A 17,300-nucleotide genomic window follows, 5' to 3' on the forward strand; every position below is an offset into this window, starting at 1 on the left:
TAGTCAAGATATATTTTATGATTCAAAAAATGTAAGAGGGGCTTGGGGATATGGCCTAGTGGCAAGAGTGCTTGCCTCGCATACATGAAGCCGTGGGTTCAATTCCCCAGCACCACATACAGAAAACGGCCAGAAGTGGCGCTGAGGCTCAAGTGGCAGAGTGCTAGCCTTGAGCAAAAGAAGCCAGGGACAGTGCTCAGGCCCTGAGTCCAAGCCCCAGGACTGGCAAAAAAATAAAAATGCAAAGGAAAAATATTGGTTTAGTGGTTTAAAACAAAACAAATAAAAGAGGGAACATAATAGCTGGCACTCAATATCTTATACTTATTTGCTATAGTAAAGCTTAAAACCTTATTTTCCAAGTGAAGTTCACTTTTTAAATTTCAAATAAACCCATATGTACTTTTAGACAAATGACCTATAACTTAAAATGCTCAACTGTTCAGTGTGACTGAAGAAACTCTTTAATGTATCCATTCTATGAAAATGTACTATAATATGGCCAACTAGATTTGGCTTAAATAAGCTGCAATATCATATTTTATGAGATAGTAACACTCGTTCTAACTGCTTTCACCAAAATGACAGTCCAAAGTATCTCCATCAGTCAGTCTAGTTAATTACATAATTCACTGAAAACCTGAGTGTTTACACTACAATAACTTGTCTGAGTACAAAACCTCACATTGAATTTGTGACAAGATTTGGGTTTTCTTTTCCTAATATTTATTATCATAAAAATCAGAGGAAGGAACATAGAGAATAAAATCACAAGATAATAAAATAAGCAGTATTTCAGGCTGCTGTGAAACAAACGAAAAGGTACAGCAATAGGGCTGGTGTTGCATACTTCCTATGTGCTGCAGTTTCCAGGCACAAATTGAGAACTGACGGTTTAGTTTCTTTAGACCTCATGGGTTTAAGATAAAGCTCATATTTTCCCAAATGTGTGATAAATCAATACATTTAATTAAATTCCTCTTATGAATCCTATAGTGCAAGCAATATAAACACTCTAAAAGTTGAATGGGTTTTTAATTATTATTTAAGTTATTACTAAATGCATGGGTGAGCAATCTGGTTTCTATCTAGGAAACTCTTATTTCATCACCCAAAATATAAACAGCACTGCAGACAAACAGGCACAACAGTGTAATCCTGGGTAAGAAGCTAAAAGTAAAAATATATTTATATATTTATATATATGCATATATGTACATACACAAAGCTTATGTGTCTTACACACTCAGGGAAGTAGTGACTGTGGATACTACAAAGCTAATTTGTCCCGCTCAAATAGTTTATCTTACAGGCTACTTGTAAAGATACCACCATATTTATAGTATAGATCTCTTTTAAAAATAATACTAGAATTTCAATAAAAAATTATTGTTAACTCTCCTTTTTACACAGATTCAGTAGTATTTTCAGCAAACGACAACAAAATGTTTGCAATTCCAGCACAGTAAGAAATAAGGCCTCTTTTTTTATATTGGCAAAACAAAATATATATATATATTTTTTTAAAAACCACCTCTCACCGTCTCCCTAATTTTTCAACAGCTACTATAGTTTATAGTTCATACACTTGAGTCAGGAGAGATGGTCAGCGCTGTTTCTGACCCTCGGAGCATGAAGAACACCAGGTCCCTGCCGCTTCACGAAGACAGGACAGCCTTTTTCAGCTTTTCTATTTCCACCTAAAATGTAAAACATAAATTGGGTGACATAAAATACCCTTTCTTTGGTAAAGCTTCTTTGTGTGTTTGTGGTCGGTCATTAATATGAGATCACTCTCAAGCCTCGGGTTTAAACATTAAAATGCAATTTTCCATGGTGTAAAAAAAAAAAAAAGTTTAATGTTAAATAAAGGTCATGAAGAGGGATGTCACAATGCTAGTTCCTAAATGTCATGCTTTCACCACAATAATATTAACAGGAGCTTCTGAAATGAGATCTGCAAGAAAACCAGGCCTCCAAAAAGTAAAAGAACTTTTTCCAATACAAATGTATCTGAAATAAACATATGGCAATCAACTAAAACAGGTCTGGGTAAACAGTAAGAATAAAGGACTGCTTTACGTTCACATTTTTCACTATGTGATGTTAGTCAATTTCTTGATTTCACTTTCTCATCTGTAAATAGTATGTACTAAATTACATTTTCTTTGAGGAGTCAATCAATGTGTGGAAATGTAGGAAGAGATATGCTTTAAGGAACTCCTGAAAGAAATTTTCACAGTAACTGTAGAAGGATTTTTAATTTCCCCATTATTAGAATGACTAAGGAGAGCCACTGTTGGGCTGCAGGAACTGACACGGTTGAGGCCCACAAGGTCGGGCTCTGTAAAGTGCACCGCTGAACTTCGTCAGCGTCTCTGGCCCCTCCCTTCACGAGGCTGTATGTGGGCCTTGCTTCTCCCTAATGCTTTCCTCCTTCTCAACAATACCTGTGAAAGGCACATACCCTCCAGCTGTCTAAACACATAGGTCACTACTGAACGATGAGGCCTTTGCCACTGCAATTTTGGTATGCTCCATCGCCTAAAATTCTAACCACCCAAAAATGGCTTATTGATTTTAGGTTCTTTCCAGACAATAGTATATTAATGACATAATTATTAGCCAAATATTTTAGCAGCATTGAATTGGAACAAGCCTCAGTTTTTAGCCTGGATCAAAAGAAAATATGCTTTAAAGCATGCACCTAGTTAGTGTATTTGTATTATCCTTATTCCAAAGGCATAGTAAACCAATCATACCAACTTTAGTGAACGAGATGTAGGGAATTCACTAAGGCAAAGAACTGGTAGGAGAGGGATTAGACATGCATGCAAATCAGTAGTATCCCTTACAGGCTGCCGTAGAGACAGAAGCCTCGTTATGAAGCAAAACTTGTGTTGCCATTTTCTAGGATGCTTATTTTCACTATTTATTCTTTGTCCCTTTTAAAATCACTTTCCAGTATAATTTGATACTGAATTCTACTAACATGTAATGTTTCAGATACTGCTTTGGGTAAACATCATTTCTTCTAAAACATTAATGCCTCAAGTGTGTGCTTTTATAAATAGGGAGAAAAAATTACATATATATATATACATACACACACAAAGGTATTACACACATATATATACACATATATGTTAGTAGGAAGCTAACGTCTGACTGTCCTGAAAAAAATCAAATTCTTAAAGAATTGATCTGACTCTTGAAATGACTTTTATGACAAATTAAATCATACATACAAATTTACCACAAATAGCTCCATTTGTTTTCCTATATGAATATAAAGATATGGGTATAAAACATAAAGTTAAAAACAGGAATCTCCTAAAGAGACATTTAAAGCATGTGTGCTCTGGCATTCATTAAGTCAAAAGTAAGTGACCAGATATTTAATGTTTTAGGACCTATGGGCAAGGCTGCAGTCAGCCTAGATCTCATTCCAAACACCGTCTTACCGTCTTAGAAGACAAGCTAATTAATAATAAAATGGTGGTGAGACAGAAAGCTGTGACTTGCACACTATTTACAAAACTGGAGGGCACTAGTGCTTAGAAACCAGAAGGAAACTCGGGGCCTCATGTGTTGTCTACGATGCTGACAAAAGTACCAGGCTAAGAAGCAAGGCCAAGTGAAGAGTAAAGGAGGTATGGAATACTTAAGGAGGGGACAGGACAAGACATCCTCTTGTTACATGCAGAAGCAAGAACAGAAGGGGAGACAAATCCAAGAAAAGAAAAATAAGCGACAATGAATTTGCCAGTCATCAGCAGAGAAGACCAAAGCCAACTCAGTGCGAGGAGATGAGCATTACTGTGAGCCCTGTCCCCAGGCAAAAAAGCAAGGAAAGTGGAAAAGGTCACAGAGAAGAAACCTGTAGTTGAAGGAAGAACTAGAAACTGTATAAGGAGCAAGAACTACATTGTATTTATAAATACATACCTCGTGGTTCAAAAGATTATTTCCTAAGCTGGGGATATAGCTCAATGGGAGAGCACTTGCCTAAGCAGGCAAAAGTTTGAGCACTCATACTTCACATAAACACACACACACACACAAATGCTACATGAATAAACAGAACGTGGCAGTCAACAAGAAATCTGCAACCATATATCTGACCAAAGGAGGACAGTATAATTTGTAGTAGAGTCAATCACACAGGGAATTATGTTGCTTAAAATCTCAATAATGGGAGAGATGAATTACCTCCAGATTACTCCTCATTGTCTTTTCTTCTTCTAGCTCTTTTCGTAGTTTTTCCAGTTCTTTCCTAAAAAACAAAGCATTGCTGTTAAATCTTTAAATTAAACAAGAACTCTAAGTCAGCATGCATGCTGTCCATCGCCGAAGTGATGCACTCAACTCTGCCCACTCTTCTCTTCCACTGAAAATGTTCCATAGCATTTTTATTCGCTTTAACTTTCTCTAAGTAAGATTGCATGCATGAATACGTGCATAAATGCATGTACGCATAATTTGCTCCCACTCCTCATTTTTAGATTAAATCCTATGACTTCACACACCCACCACAAATGGTGTTTTTACTGCACACACTTCTTTACTAATATACAAGTAGATCTCCCCATTCTCCTGCTAATCCTCTTCTCTAGTGGATTAAAAAAAAATCCCTCCAATTTTATTCTTCCAGAGGAACCTTGAGATGCTGAAAATAAAGACTTCTGAAATGCATAATATACACTTCAAGGTATATGTAAATCAGAAAAATCATTTCACTCCATCACTAATTTAAGAGCACCTATATAAGCAAGCCGGTGGGTGTAATTAGTGCTTCATTAAAACTAGTACATTTGGTATCAAAAGGATAGAATAACAAAATCCACAAATCAGTAGAATTAATTGGTATGTTGTACTCAGTATTTATTTAGGGATAACTCCAGCTCTGAGTTAAAATTCACAACTAAATTCAAATCAGATAAACTGGAGGATCCAAGAAATTCTGTGTAATATATAATATATATAACATATATATTGTATGAATGATATAAAGCATATTTTAAGTAGCTATGCAAGTCCTTTTTTCCTTCTAAGAGATATTCTGCAAACTATGGGTACCTTACATTGTTAATCTCAATATCCTAGGACGACTGCAAATTGAGAGGAAAATGGTCATTACTGGCTCAAGGTGACATGGCCCTGGAAGCAAGCTCTGTACTCTATCCTAAGAAACCTTTTTATTTTTTTTATTTATTTATTTATTTATTTATTTTTTTTGGCCAGTCCTGGGCCTTGGACTCAGGGCCTGAGCACTGTCCCTGGCTTCTTCCCGCTCAAGGCTAGCACTCTGCCACTTGAGCCACAGCGCAGCTTCTGGCTGTTTTCTGTATATGTGGTGCTGGGGAATCGAACCTAGGGCCTCGTGTATCCGAGGCAGGCACTCTTGCCACTAGGCCATATCCCCAGCCCAGTAAGAAACCTTTTAGATGGGAGCTGACATGATGGGATAGACATTCTCAGCTTCTGCCAGTTAGATTGGCTTTTCTTTGATGTTTCACCAGCTTTTTGCAGGATTAAGCTTACAATGGAACAGAGTTTGAAATTCAAATACTGTATTATCATAATGAAACAGCTTTTACCTTTCTGAACACTTATTTATTTCTTCATTTAAAAATAAAGGGAGCCAGGGGCTCATGCTTGTAATCCGGCAACTCAGGAGGCTGATATCTGAGGATGGCAGTTTGAAGTCAGCCTGGGCAGCAAAGTCCATGAGACTCTTATCTCCAATGAACTACTTAGAAAAAGCCAAAAGTGGCACTATGGCTCAAGTGGTAGAGTGCTAGCCGTGAGCACAAAGAGGTTCAGGGACAGCACCCAAGCCAAGTTCAAGCCCTAGGACAGGCCAGAAATTTTTTTAAAGGGGGGATGGGGAGGAGCCAGGTGACAAAGGTTCATGCCTGCAGTTTTAGCTATACAAGAAAATTGCAGTTCAAAGCCAGTCTGGACAAAAAAATTCATTCTTAGATGCTCATCTAATTAACTCGCAAAAACGTGGAACACTTTTTGCTCAAGTGGAAGAGCACCAAGCCATGAGCAAGCAAGTCAAGCTAACACTCCAGTACTAAATATATATCAATCCATTTCAGTATTTTCAGAGTTGGGGGTTAGGTCCATGGTTCAGTACTTGTCTAGCATGTACAAAGCTCTGGGTTTGATCCTCAACATAAATAACTGAGACAGAGTCTGAGAAGGCCATTAGAGAGCACCTATCATAACACAACCATTTTGTAAATATCTAACGCAGGATGTCCTCTGATATATTTTAGATATATGACATATCTAAAACACAATATAGCTTATTCTTTTCAAGCCTAACTAACCACTGTGACTGACCAGATTTCTAGCCTGTGTGTATCTTTCTAGCCTAAATATAAACACATATAAGGTACATTATGTGCCTTTCTTAAAAAAAAACAAAACTACGCTACTAGAACAAGTTTTCCTACACAAGTTGATTTTTAAACCCCAAAGAATTATAAATGACAATTTCATTGAAACCTTGGTGACTCTAAGAGACTTGTCATACTAGATCTTTAGTGGATCAAGATTAAGTCTGTGTAAAGTAGCACCCCCAGGAAAAAACACAGGCTACTTACCCATGATCCTTTTTCAGTGTCTCCACAAGACATAACAATTCAATAATCTGGGCTCTAAGTTCATTCAAGGAATTTTGCTTCCCATCATCTGCGTCTAGTTTTGCTTTGATTTCTAATGGAGTTAGGGAAGCAGTTGTAGTTGCCTTAGATGCACTTGAAAGTATTGGAGGAGATGGCTGGAAACATAATAAAAGGGATTATTTCCCCCTGATTTTATTTATATTTTTATGTTATACTTAAGGTCAAAAAGGTTTTATAGCCCCTCTGTACATATCACCTTGATAATAAAATTAAGTTAAAAAATTTATAGCAAGAAGATAAAACAATTTAAGCAGACTAACCATTCCTAATCTGAAAATTTTACAATGGACCACAAGTATGGTTTGTAGTCAAAATGTAGGCATACAAAACATGTATAATATTACTTTAAGGCTACATGTATACATGTACATGAACCAAATGTATTTCATGCTTTCTCAAGTCTCATTCTCAAGATACTTCAACTCATACAGATAAATGTTCCAAAGTCAACAAACCAGACTATGAAATACAGAACGTTTTCTATCCCACACGTTTAGATAATGATAGTCAACCTAAACTTGGAAGGTAAGTGGCAAACCTGGAAATTCAAAGGGCAGTGTGATGTTCATCACTGGGAAAAAAAACACCAGACAACTAAGTCTGAAATCACTGGTGGTTATCATGGAAAATGCTAACAGCTTTATTTTTTTTTTTAATCCATCAGATTTATACATGGACCGATTGCTTAGTAAAGCATACAAGCAAGAATGTCTTAGCAATATTAAAGTGCTTTCTTGATTTCATATTAACAAAACACAGGGCTCAGAATATCCAAAGAGTTGCACGTGAAAGTAATTACAAAAATATTTGTAAGTTCATAGATCCTAAGTCCACAGACTAACTTCTAAACTTTCAGTTCTGGTAAATTTCAGTAGAACTGCTGACAGTTTACAGAATCAGACTAAATATATTTGATAAATTGGAAGAGTAGCCAAATTAAGCAATGGAACTAAAGAATAATCAGACACACATACATGAGTAGACACGCTAGTTATATAAAAATTACTTTAAATAAAAGATGATACAAGTATAGCAAGGACATTAAAAACATGTAATAGAGAGATCCACGTATTCTGGTTCATTCCAGTACATACTTAGTTCTAAGCAAGATAAGAACCAATATAGGTAAAATGCAAAACAAGTAATTAGCTCCTGACTTATTATCTCGCATAAATGGTTATGTGAAGATTATTTTATGTGGCCTAATTTCAGAGTGTATGTTTAGCAAGAATATTTAAAGAGACATGGTTTAAAGTTTATACCTTAAAATATGAAACACTGAATACATTACTCATTTAAAACAGCAAGCTCTTCTACAAATCACTTGCAGAGAGTCATGTCACAAGTTTATCACATCAGTTTTCTGCAGGAATTAACTTGAGAGTAATTTTTCTTAAGGAGTATCTTAAATTCCATAATGCTGATGTTCACAAAGAATTCATTGAAGTATATATAACTCTTAGCCCACAATGCATCTCACCTTTGTGGAATAGCTTATGTCCTTTTTAAACTCAGATGGTTTAAAGTTGGCACCATCGTCTTCTTTTGGCAACTTCAAGGTTTTTTCTGGGCTTTGAGTTGGCTAAATGATTTTTTTTTCAACAGAACAGATTAAAGAAGAAAATAGTTAATAAAATAAACTTGACACGTTTTCTGCTACTCCTATTAACTGATATCAATTGATTTTAGCTGGACGCTACATAGCTTCAAACTGAATAATACTTTCACATATCTTGAGTCTAAAAGCAGACTGCCTTACAGTAATCATTTTTAAAAAGTATTCACTTAGGTTAAAGACACTATAGTCTGCTTGAGAGGAAATACATCAACATTAAAGTACAACCCACATTCCAGGCAGCAAATAGCTTTTCATTAAAAAAAAAAAAAAAGGAACTACTTAGATACCAAGACAACTACAAAAACAACAAATATCCCACAAAGAGAAAGAGTCTTTCTTTCTTAAAATGAGCATCTAATACTGAATTCTAATCACAGGTAGATTAAACTAATGAACTAGGTCCCATATTCCCTGTTGTCCCTGTGCTGTGATTAAGGTCTCTTATTTTTCTGCTTATGGTCTGTCTCATCCTTAACTTCTGATTCCACAATCTTCTTTTACAGGCACTGTTAAAATGAACTTAACTCTTTTTCTGTGTTTTCTTAAATGCCAGAATGTCTCCTGGGCCTAACAGCTATCATCCAGATTTGTAAGCTCAGGTGCAGTTCTAAGCCCTCCTCTTTCTCATCTCCAAATGGACTGGACCACCTAAAGCATCTGCGTTTTTCTGTAGCGAGCACAACTCACCGAATGTCCTCCATTGAAGCGGCCAGGCAGCCTTCTCCCCGGCATCTTCGGTCTGTTTGCAGTGAGATGTAGTAAGTTTTCTGAGGAAGGTATGTCATCAAAATTTACAACATCTAGAGCATAAAAATTAACATTATCTATTAAGATAACGTCTTAGAGAGCAGTATGTCTTTTTTGTACCAACTATAAATTTAACAAGAGTACCACTAATTTGAAAGCTCACAAGTCGATCTATGCTTTCCATTCACACTTGGAAAACAACACTTACCCTTTAAACTACTAACAGCCTCTCTATCTGATAAAATTTACAGTGCAATGTTTTTTTTATTAACAATTTAAGGGTTGCTCCAATGCAGATTTAGACCTCAATAAAAAGTTCTTAGGGAAAGATAAATCTATACCCTAAATTGTTGTAGCATACAAAGCTACTATCTTAAAGCCCTTGCTTATTAACAAAAAATACGGTCCATTTAAATGCTGACTAATCACAGTACATCACAAGATTTACATACAAAACGTGTTTCAAATGTTACCTGGTGGACTAGCCTTTGAATTTTCAGGATGAACCTGTGTCCAGCACCCGCTACCTTCCAGCTGTACTAGTTAATATAAAGATGAAGGCATGGTGTGCCTTTATATACCTGTCCTTACTTACAGTGTTACTGCTGGGGCTCAAACTCTTCTCAAGAGTTCTCTGCACCTCTGATCGAGGGTAATCAGATACCAGGGAAAATGCTGCATGGCTTACAGACTGGCTTCCTGACCAGCAAAGACTAACTGACCTTTGATCCAGTAATTTGGATTCAAGACAAATGTAGCCAACTCTGAAGCTACTATGTCATTACCTCGAGTTGTTCCAGATGAAGGAGAAAACCTCACTTAAAAGGTTTCTGTAACTCTGAAGCCCTAGTACCTACATATGACAGAAGAACCCTGGCAAACTGCTGTTCTTTTCTTCTATGGTCAAAATAACCTTCCTGTAGCCCAGATTCCAAACTGGAAATAACCTCAGCCACAATGTTCTACATGGTAATATGTATCCTTATCTAATCTGCTAGCACTGTATTCATTTTGGACATCATCATTTCCATAGGCAGGTATACTATCGACACTTGGATATTTGTTTCTTTAAAAAGACAGATGTCATCATCACCCTCAAATTGTATTCATCAAATTTCATGTTCAAAGTAATTTATAGAATTTGTAGAATTCTAAGGGATGAAAACACAGGCAAGGCAGAAAAGAAGCATCACTACTTGGCAATATGCATTTTACAACTGCCGAGTACTGGCTGACTATTGTTGTTTCCACAGGTCATTTTGTATGTTCCATCTAGGACAGTCACCAAGCTAGTAAATCCAAATACTTTAACAAGTTTATTTCAATATTTTTTCTCTTGTGTCAATAATAAATTAACATACTATACTTAGAAATCATTCCATAGCAAAAAAAAAGCATTATAATCAAAAAGGTTTCACATAAAATGTACCTTTTCAAATATTCTATTTTTAAATACAAAATTAAATTCACTAGCAAGAAAATAGTTGATATTCTTAAAAGGTAGGTTAAGAACACATTGACGCATAAAGGGTCTTTTGTAAAAGCCTTTTGTAATACATTCTTATGGACAACCTTTCAAAAAAAACTTTCAGAAATACAATACAATCAATTTGGCCTATAGAGATTATTGTCAAATGCATATTTAAGCAACTTGCAGGAAGAAAACGAAACAAACTGAAAAACATGAAAGAAATGAAGAGAAATGAAACTGAAAGGGTAAATGACGTAGATTCACAGATTACACCATGCTCATGTAAAATGCCTTCCCTATGTCCCGTTTTGGTCTACAACACGACGACAACGTGACCATTCTTGAGCTCTCTCAGGTTCTCCATGTAAACCACTCGGTGAGTTAGACCAACAGTGCACATTCTAGACTCACACATGACAAGACGGTCTAACCCCCAACTCTGGCGTTATCACACTTCCAGCCCCTTACACATCTGCACACTGCTGGAAAGAGGTGGAAATTTCTAATCGCCAAATCAAACAGCCCACTTGGGAAGAAAATGATTTTTTTCAAGCTGCCAATGTTCTTTAAAATTCTTTTTAAAAAGACTATTTTAAATTAAAAATAAAAACCATTTTCCCTAAATGAATTTTATTTTATTTATTTTAAAATGGAAAAACGAAAGGATTAGAATTGACAAACAAACATGTACACTTCGAGTAAAATTACAAAGGAAAAAAAATCAATGTGCACCACCTATCTACTAAACATACTATTTTGATTTCTTTTATAAATTGTTATCTTACCAAAATGGAGAAGGGTAGGATAATTTCCTGACACGTAAGAAGGGAAACATGGCAAACAGGCTAGGAAACAAAATCTGGAAAGAAAAGTCAAGGATAGGAATGTCTAGAAAAAAGACTAAACCAAAAAAATTATTTTACAAAGCAGGAAAAAGGAACAGTTGTAGAATGAACAGAAGCATTTCAATGTTTAGCATATGACAGTCATTGCAGGTTATCCAAACATATATAAGGTATGTACTTAATTTCAGAGTTTCTCTTTTGTCTTTCAAGAGAAAAGTTTAAAAGTTGTATTAATTTCAATATACATTAAGCTAACATGACAAGAAGCCTTTTTATTATTTATTAAGTGAACATTAAGACAATTTCCAAAAGGATAGCTTAGCACATTAAGGGGCTAAGGTTATAAAATAGTATTTTAATATTTCATAATATAGTTGTTACTAAAATTAAATCCCCTTTTAGCCAAACACTTGTCTTTGGTACATGCCAGTAATTATAATAAAGAAACACTTTGCATTTCATGTATCATAAAACAGAAATACATTGCCAAATAGTATTTTAATATACACTACAAAAAATGAATTAAACACAACCTTTAAAATATTTCATACATGTGTATTCACTAATGCTTTCTGTGATATTCTATAATTTGATTAAGAAAACTATTATGAAAAACTTTTTTGAATCCTAGTTTAGATACAAAATCACTTTTTACAATGCCTTTGACTCAAAGCCAGGCACCAGTGACTCAAGCCTGGAATCCTAGCTATTCAGGAGGGCTGAGTTCTGAGGATTGTGTTTCAAAGCCAGCCTGGGGAGGAAAGTCTATGAGACTCTTATGGACTGACTCACCAAGTAAAAAAGATAGAAACAGACCTGTGACTCAAGTCAGAGAGCACCACACTAAAGTGAAAAGGCTAAGGATGGTCCCTAGGCCCTAAGTAAATAAAGACAATCTACTATTCAATAAGAAACATCAGGAAAATCTCATAAATTCTAGAGTAAATACTAAAGCTATTCAAACAAAAACAGGCCAACCTTAAAATAAAACTGGAGTATCCTCTTCCTTCAATATGACTGTTTGAGGATCAAATAATGTATTTTTTCCTCTAAAATTTGTTTTGGATCTTAAAAGAATTTATCAAAGAAAAACACCAATCAAATCAAAGGAGATAACATACACTCTAATGACAGTACCTCACTAGTTGAGCTTACTCAATGTAATAGCTATGTTCATCCTAAATTTTCTATTTAGTGTTTTCAAACTAATTTCTAAAATAATTTTCCTTCTCAGGAAATTCACTATTTAGAAATAATTGGGCCACATGAACTTTTCAATTTACTGGTAGTGCCAGTGATATTTTCCAATTTTGATGTAGTACTTGTAAAGAAAAAGCTACATTCTGGTTCCTAGTAGCTCCTAGAACACCACTAGTACACCTAGTAGTTCTAGTACACCACTGTGTTACATCCTATATGGGACTGTGCACGGGGACTTAGTTATGCCATGCCTTCTGTAAGGAAACAGAATGCTAACTGAATGTTCCAGGGATGACTGATCTATACAAAAAACAGAATTTATGTGTATATACATATAATTACCTCACAATATACATGAATGTTTATGTATAGCTTAAAAATAGAATATATAAGAATAAAGTCAGAAATTCCTATCTTTCATAGACATGTAATAGAACAAGATAGAACTAACTTGAGGGAGGGGTAGAGGAGAAAGAACACTCATCAGCACCTCAATGTCCCATTTTCTAGTAGGCAGAATAGATAAACCAGATCATTCAATGGTTAATTATCAGAAAAGGAAGTGGCGCTGTGGCTCAAGTACTAGAGTGCTAGCCTTGAACACAAAGTGGCTCAGGGACATCACCCAGGCCCTAAGTTCAAGCCCCACAACTGCCAAAAGAATTATGAAAAAAGATGTGGACAAGAATCTAACCTATAACTGCTTGCTGAACCTCAAACAGCTGTCAGTCTACTTTTTACTATAAACCAGCTCAATATTCTCAATATTACTTTACCTAATAATGGAACACAAAATAAAAGGTTCCATACATTTTGCATTCTCCAAATTATTTAGACTAGTTTCATATATGTGTAACTGCAAGCAAACCAGAAATATAAGCTGTGCCAGAACCTACTGCCACATACAATACTTTTTAGTGACTACTAATACTCCACAAACAAGGTGTAATACCTTTACAAGTACAGGTAAAACATTCTTAATCTGAGTGTATGAAATAAAAAGTGATCAAATAATTTTTAAATACAAGGGTGATTCTATACTCGATCTCAGGTAACAGAGTTAAGGCAGTCAAAATAAAGACAGATGAAAAATACCACATGAAATTACCTTGAACCTATGTGTGTAATGTATATGACACACAAAAAAATCTCATGTTTAATCTTAGATCCTATCTCAAACACAACTCACAGAATATATGCCAATATTGGGGGGGGGGATCTAAAATCTGAGCTGGATTGCTGTGACTCACACTTGTGATGCTACGACTCAACACCTGTAATGGCAGCTATTTGGAAGGCCGAGATATAAAGGATTATTCAAGATTAGCCTGGGCAAAATGTTAGCAAGACCCTATTTCAAAGAACATGCTGGGGTAACAGTGCACGTATGTGTAGTCCCAACTATGCAGGAAGCAAGGTATGAAGTGTCTCAGCCTGAGGCTAGCCCAGGCAAAATATAGTATGATACTATATGAGAAAAAAATAAATAAATGCCAAAACAAGCAGGCAAGAGGCATGGCTCAAGTTGTAGAACACTTGCCTAACAAGCAGAAGGCCCTGAGTTCAAACTCCAGTACCACCTACCTAACCTATCTCCGCTCTCCCAAACACTAAAATACTTATTTTTAGTGAAGGTAGTTACTACTGATACAGAATAATCATTTAGTACAAGGGATATGCTAATAATTTACTGAAAAGAGGATACAGAGAAGCCTCTGAATTTATGTTTGGGACATACACATTTTGCTCCTGGCAACTATTCCTTTTATTGAGATCAAACATACTACCTAGGTCTAATATACTACTGTGGATATAACAGCTGCTCACTATTTATTTATTTAACTCAATCTTGAAAATATTCTGAACTTTACAGTGTATAAGTGTGGTATACCACAGTTAGCCAAAGTACGTGGAAGAAATAAAACATACTTATCTGGAAGTTAACTGTGTTAATTTTCTGGCTTATACAAGTCTTAGAATCTCTTTTTCTATACTTATTTAAGGAAAAGCCAGGAGTGAGAAGTTTTCAAACTCTGTCAACAAAGCCTCTTTGTTTATATGAAAGATATACAGCCACTGTATATATTACAGAGAAAAACAAGCCCCCATCCCCAAAAGTAAAACTTTCCAACCATCAGGAACTGATTCTACTACTGGAATCCACATTCCTATGGGAAAGGAGTTTATTGGTGAGTGCATAAAGATGGTACAGAAAAAGTGAGATGTATTTTACATAAAGTGCTTTCAAATGTCCACTACTCTGAAACTAAATAAACCAATTATTTGAGAATGATACAAGGTGAACTATAAATATATATTCTAAATTTAAATGTTGTTTCTTCAATTCCCAAAGGAAGTCCATCAAAAAGAGCCAATAGCACCCAGCTTTTGCAAACTTCACAAACTTAGCATGTATTCACAAATGCCTGAATGAGCTTGTGTGGTCCTCACAAGGACTTTTTGTGGTGCAGTCAAAGTATGAAAACTTTTAAGTTTTAATTTTTTTCTATACTTGTCAAAAAACCTTGATTCAAACTAACTTGGAAAACATATTGCTAGCTAATTTTAAATTAAAAAAAATTTTTTTTACTAAACTCTTCAAGAAAAGAATAAAGGATTATTTTTAAAAGCATAAAGAAGTAATTTCTACCAGTACGAATCTGATATCACCCATTACATGCAGACCTAACAAAAGGATTTATAAAAAGATTAAATCAAAAGACTGAAAAACAGCCACACTTTAGATTCTTTGCATTGAGAAAATAAAAAAGATGGGAAAAAATAAGTTCAAATGGAAATATAAAATGTTAGCACTGAAGCAAAAAATGTAAAGTACGCTTGCTTGATTGATGGAATTAGGAGTATTTGATGTGTCTATTGCTTAGTCCGTTTAGATGTTGAAAAGGGCAAATAACACGTTTCCTTCATTTACTATAAAGAAAAAAATGATAACAAAATGATAAAGTGCTCTGAAAAATGCAAAAAGTGAAAAGCAAATGCAAAGTATTTTACCACAAAGCAATGCTTCTATAACTAAGAGACCTTTTTCAGAGGACCACTGCTACATACAACCTGTCAATTTTATGACCCAGAGCACAACAAAACCAAGAAGTAGAGATATGATTAATTACTAAGCTAAAAAGAAAATGTCATCCCTAAACCTTAGTAAAGAACAACTAGCAAAATTAGCCTGCTGATATATAATCATTAAAAACATAATCTCTTGTGTTGGGCACATTTTCCGAGAAAGAAAATTCAGGAGGTTTTATCAAATATGAATGAATGGCGGCACTGATGCTGGTGCAGGGATATGAATGAACACAGGGTCCCGAGCTTGCTTGGCTAGTACTTCACTACTTAAACCATGCCTCCAGCCCAGCTTTTGCTGGTTATTTTGGAGTTGGAGTCTCACAGACTGTTCTGCCCAGGCTGCCTTTGAATTGTGATGCGCTGAACCTTAAAATTCCTGAATCGGGAGAAGATAGGCATGAGCACTAGCACCTCACTTCATTTTCAAACCTTCAAAAGTGAAAATGCATTCCTATCTATCTCATTGAGGTGGTATGGTCATCCCATTGCAAAAACACTGAAAAGACTGGCTTCCTGACTAGTATGGAAACTTACTCATTTCTATCTACCGATCAGCAAGAAACCTTTGACCAGTCAGCATAATAAAGACTTTGCCCCATTTTTTTGTTTTTCTGCTTTGGCTACTGAAGTAAAAAAGAAAAAAAACTCACTATTTCTTTCTACAACTAATATTTACAAATCTCTTAAAATCGTTTGTAAACACTATGCTGACCAGTTCTTTCAATGCAGTATCTTTGTCCAGCCTGACTTACCTGTTTCTCTAGAGCTCCTTGCTATAAATGAGTCAAAGTCTACTGATTTGGGTCTAAGTGGCAACGGTTCAGAATCCAGCTTTGGTTTTGGTACTGGCTCAGTTTCAAATTTTGACGAAATAGGAACTTCTCCATTAATTCTGAAATACACACAACATAATAGACAAAAATCACTCAAGGAATACAACTTTTTAAAATTACAATTTATGGGCATTAAAGATTTTATAAGATAACAATGATCACTTTCTGTTCTGTAAATTGATTTCCACAAACATCTGTCAGAAGACTAATCAAAACAGAATCAGAAATATCGAAATAGCTTGCAGTACATTCAGCTTACTGTGAATACAAGATTGAAATTTAACAGACTATCATTTACAGCAAAAAAGTAACTAAATTACTTATAGACTTACAGAAGCAACACATCCACCTGGAACAAAGGTAGGAAGTCAACAGCCTGCTTCAGGCTGAGTTAGACTCACTTGGCTGCGGGAGGCGGGGGAGGAACCGGTTTTTCGGGCCGCTTGGGGTACACTGCTGCAGGAGATTTCAGTAAGTTACTGGCTTTGGTGGGTGGAGTTGGCTTTTTGGGTGGGACCTGTGGAGCAGCTGGTTTGGAAGGTCTCTGATCCAGGAGTGACTTTTCATCTGATGATTTAAAACACATTTAACAAGTTAGTAATAATATAAATTTCATAGGGTTTTTCCTTCCTGAAAAAGTTACGAGCAGGCTAGGAAACTTCTAATTTAAACACTTAAATTTCAATGGAAATACCATATAAATGATAAATCAGTTATTTACTGCTTTGTTTTCTTACACATTATTTGAAGCAACTATGATTACTACAGTCTACCTACCAGGGGAAAAAAAGCTGAACT

The 17,300-nt window shown here is 35.5% G+C and overlaps 1 protein-coding gene across 2 annotated transcripts in view; it reads right to left on the reverse strand.

Moving 5' to 3' along the window:
• Nucleotides 1-275: 275 nt before the first annotated feature.
• LOC125352505 (CD2 associated protein) overlaps nt 276-17,300 on the reverse strand; it is a 41,238-nt gene continuing 24,213 nt past the window's right edge. For both annotated transcript variants that reach the window (XM_048347647.1, XM_048347648.1), the window contains 7 exons: nt 16,904-17,069; nt 16,422-16,561; nt 9,004-9,116; nt 8,179-8,280; nt 6,618-6,793; nt 4,213-4,276; nt 276-1,700 (listed from right to left, as the gene is read on the reverse strand). In XM_048347647.1, the coding sequence (XP_048203604.1) occupies nt 1,659-1,700; nt 4,213-4,276; nt 6,618-6,793; nt 8,179-8,280; nt 9,004-9,116; nt 16,422-16,561; nt 16,904-17,069 (803 nt within the window). In that variant the 3' untranslated portion in view covers nt 276-1,658. The remainder of the gene's footprint in view (nt 1,701-4,212; nt 4,277-6,617; nt 6,794-8,178; nt 8,281-9,003; nt 9,117-16,421; nt 16,562-16,903; nt 17,070-17,300) is intronic.

This window comes from Perognathus longimembris, chromosome 6, assembly GCF_023159225.1.
Source record: "Perognathus longimembris pacificus isolate PPM17 chromosome 6, ASM2315922v1, whole genome shotgun sequence".
In the NCBI taxonomy this organism is placed as follows: domain Eukaryota; kingdom Metazoa; phylum Chordata; class Mammalia; order Rodentia; family Heteromyidae; genus Perognathus; species Perognathus longimembris.